Below are 2,159 nucleotides of genomic sequence, written 5' to 3' on the forward strand. Positions count from 1 at the left end.
AAATCACTCATCTTTGTAGAGCCTCACTTTTCCCATCTGCGAAATGGGGGTGTCGACGGCACAGGGTCTGTGAGAGCTTAAAGCCGGGAGGGGAGTCCGGCAGGTTGGCTCAGTCCAGGTCTCACTGACGTGCTTCCGTTACTAAGTGTTTTCTTTTTCTGCAGGCCTGGCCCCTCTGGAGGGCTTCAATGTGGACGTGGCCCAGTCCTGGGTCACCCCCAAGGATGCACCTTTTGTGGTCAGCTCCCTTCTGCACCAGGACTCCAGCACCAACCAGACCTGGTGAGTGGGACCCCGCATGCAGGACAGGGGAGGCCTTGGGACACCCCCACCACCCCCCCCCCCCCCCCCACACCCCCCACCCACACACACACACCACCACTACACACACCACCACTACACACACCACTACACACACACCACCCCTGAGAGGCCTTCCCCTCAGCCCACTCTCACCTTTAGAAGCAGGTGCAGGAGACTGGGGGAAGGCCTGAGAGAGGCTGCCAGCACCAACCCTGCCCACACGGAGCCCCGGCCCCTGTCCTTGCCAGCTCTCTTCCTGCCCCACTGCCTGGGAGGGTCTCTGGGTTGCTTGGAGTGAGGGGGTTCATGGTGGGGACAGTATGGACTTGGGGCAGGGGGGGTTGGAAATACAGCTTAGAAACCATTTTAAAATGCAGTCTGTCTCAGTTTCCTAGAGCTGCTGTGGCCCAGACCCCACAAGGGGGAGGCGTCTAAGGACAGAGATTTCTTTTTCACAGTTCTGGAGACCAGCAGCCCACATCAGGATCACTGTCCTGTTGAGCTCCTTCCTCATAGGTGGTTGGGGGTGTCCCCTGGGCCCTTGGCTGTCGATGATCCTCATTCGACATCTCTCTTCCTCCACGGGCAGCATGTGCCGATTTCTGATTGACCTTTTCACAATAACTCAGAAGTCCATGGGGTTTAAAGCACACCGGTGTGACTTCATTCACATAGCAACCACCACAAGGACACACACGGCAACGGAGTCGATCCCCAGGCACTGGGTGTCCTTGGCAAAGGACTCTACCCATGAGCCTCAGTTTCTCGTCTTTAAAATGGGGGTGCCGACGACAGACCTCCCTCACAGGGTGGTTGCAAAGACCATTGAAGAGAAGTTGTGCAATGGCTTGGCAGTTTCTGGCCAGTGTCTGGTTAGGTAGCATCGAGCCTGTGCCAACTCACAGTAACCTGATGTACAGCATGATAAAGCCCTGCCTGGTCCTGCACCGTCTCTGAAACGGTTGGTAGGATCAGAACCATCGAGATTGGCTTCTGTTTTGAAAGCATCATCTAAGATACCCACCACGAGATAGGCACGCGGTAGAAGGCCTGACTGCACTGTGCCGGAAAGGATGTGGTCAGATCGGAACGCAGGGCCGTGTCACTTGGCATAACCCCTTGTGGAGCACTGTGGCCATGCCTGGTGGGGCGGAGGACTCGTGTCCCCTCTGAGTCAGCAATGCACTCAAGGATATAGACCTCAGAGGAAGTCCTGGATGTGTGCAAGGGCGTTCTTGGGAGCATTGTTTGGAGTCGTGACAGGTGCAGTTCTCACGGGGAAAGTGGCTGGGGGTGAGAAGCCAAAACACACGGTACCAGCTCCGTGAGGACCGGGCGACGTCAATCCCGGGATGTGATGCAAAATGAGGAAGGCAAGCGGCAAAATGATATGCCTGCCGGTGACCCACTCAACAGATGTTTATGGTGCACTGAGAGGCCTGGCTCTAGCACTGGGGATATAGCAGAAAACAAAGACATTTATAAAATCCCCATGTGCGCAGGGAGCTTCCGTGGCTGGTCAGAAAACAACAAAACAAAGCAAAACGATTGAAAAAACACAAAACCCACTCACTATCATCAAGTCCATCCCGATGCATAGCAACCCTATCAGCCGGGGTTTCTGAGACCGTAACTTTTTTTATAGGAGTAGAAAGCCTCATCTTTCTCCCGTGGAGTGGCTGGTGGTTTTGAACTGCTGACCTTGCGGTTAGCAGCCCAGTGCATAATCATTTGCACCACCCAGGAGCTCTGGACATCTCTTTATTTTTTTGGTGTCTCAATTTGTGTTTCTTTTTTCTTTTTTTTCTAATTGTTTTTTTAGGGGCTCATACAACTCTTATCACAATCCATACATA

General features: G+C 53.8%; 1 protein-coding gene across 1 annotated transcript in view; it reads left to right on the forward strand.

The window, feature by feature from the left end:
• Positions 1–43: 43 nt before the first annotated feature.
• Positions 44–2,159, forward strand: part of ITGAE (integrin subunit alpha E) — a 60,840-nt gene continuing 58,724 nt past the window's right edge. The window contains exons 1-2 of the mRNA XM_045293337.1: positions 44–65; positions 165–282. Of these exons, the coding sequence (XP_045149272.1) occupies positions 44–65; positions 165–282 (140 nt within the window). The remainder of the gene's footprint in view (positions 66–164; positions 283–2,159) is intronic.

This window comes from Echinops telfairi, unplaced genomic scaffold (assembly GCF_000313985.2).
Source record: "Echinops telfairi isolate 266 unplaced genomic scaffold, ASM31398v2 ScPeMD7_2010;HRSCAF=2546, whole genome shotgun sequence".
In the NCBI taxonomy this organism is placed as follows: Eukaryota; Metazoa; Chordata; class Mammalia; order Afrosoricida; family Tenrecidae; genus Echinops; species Echinops telfairi.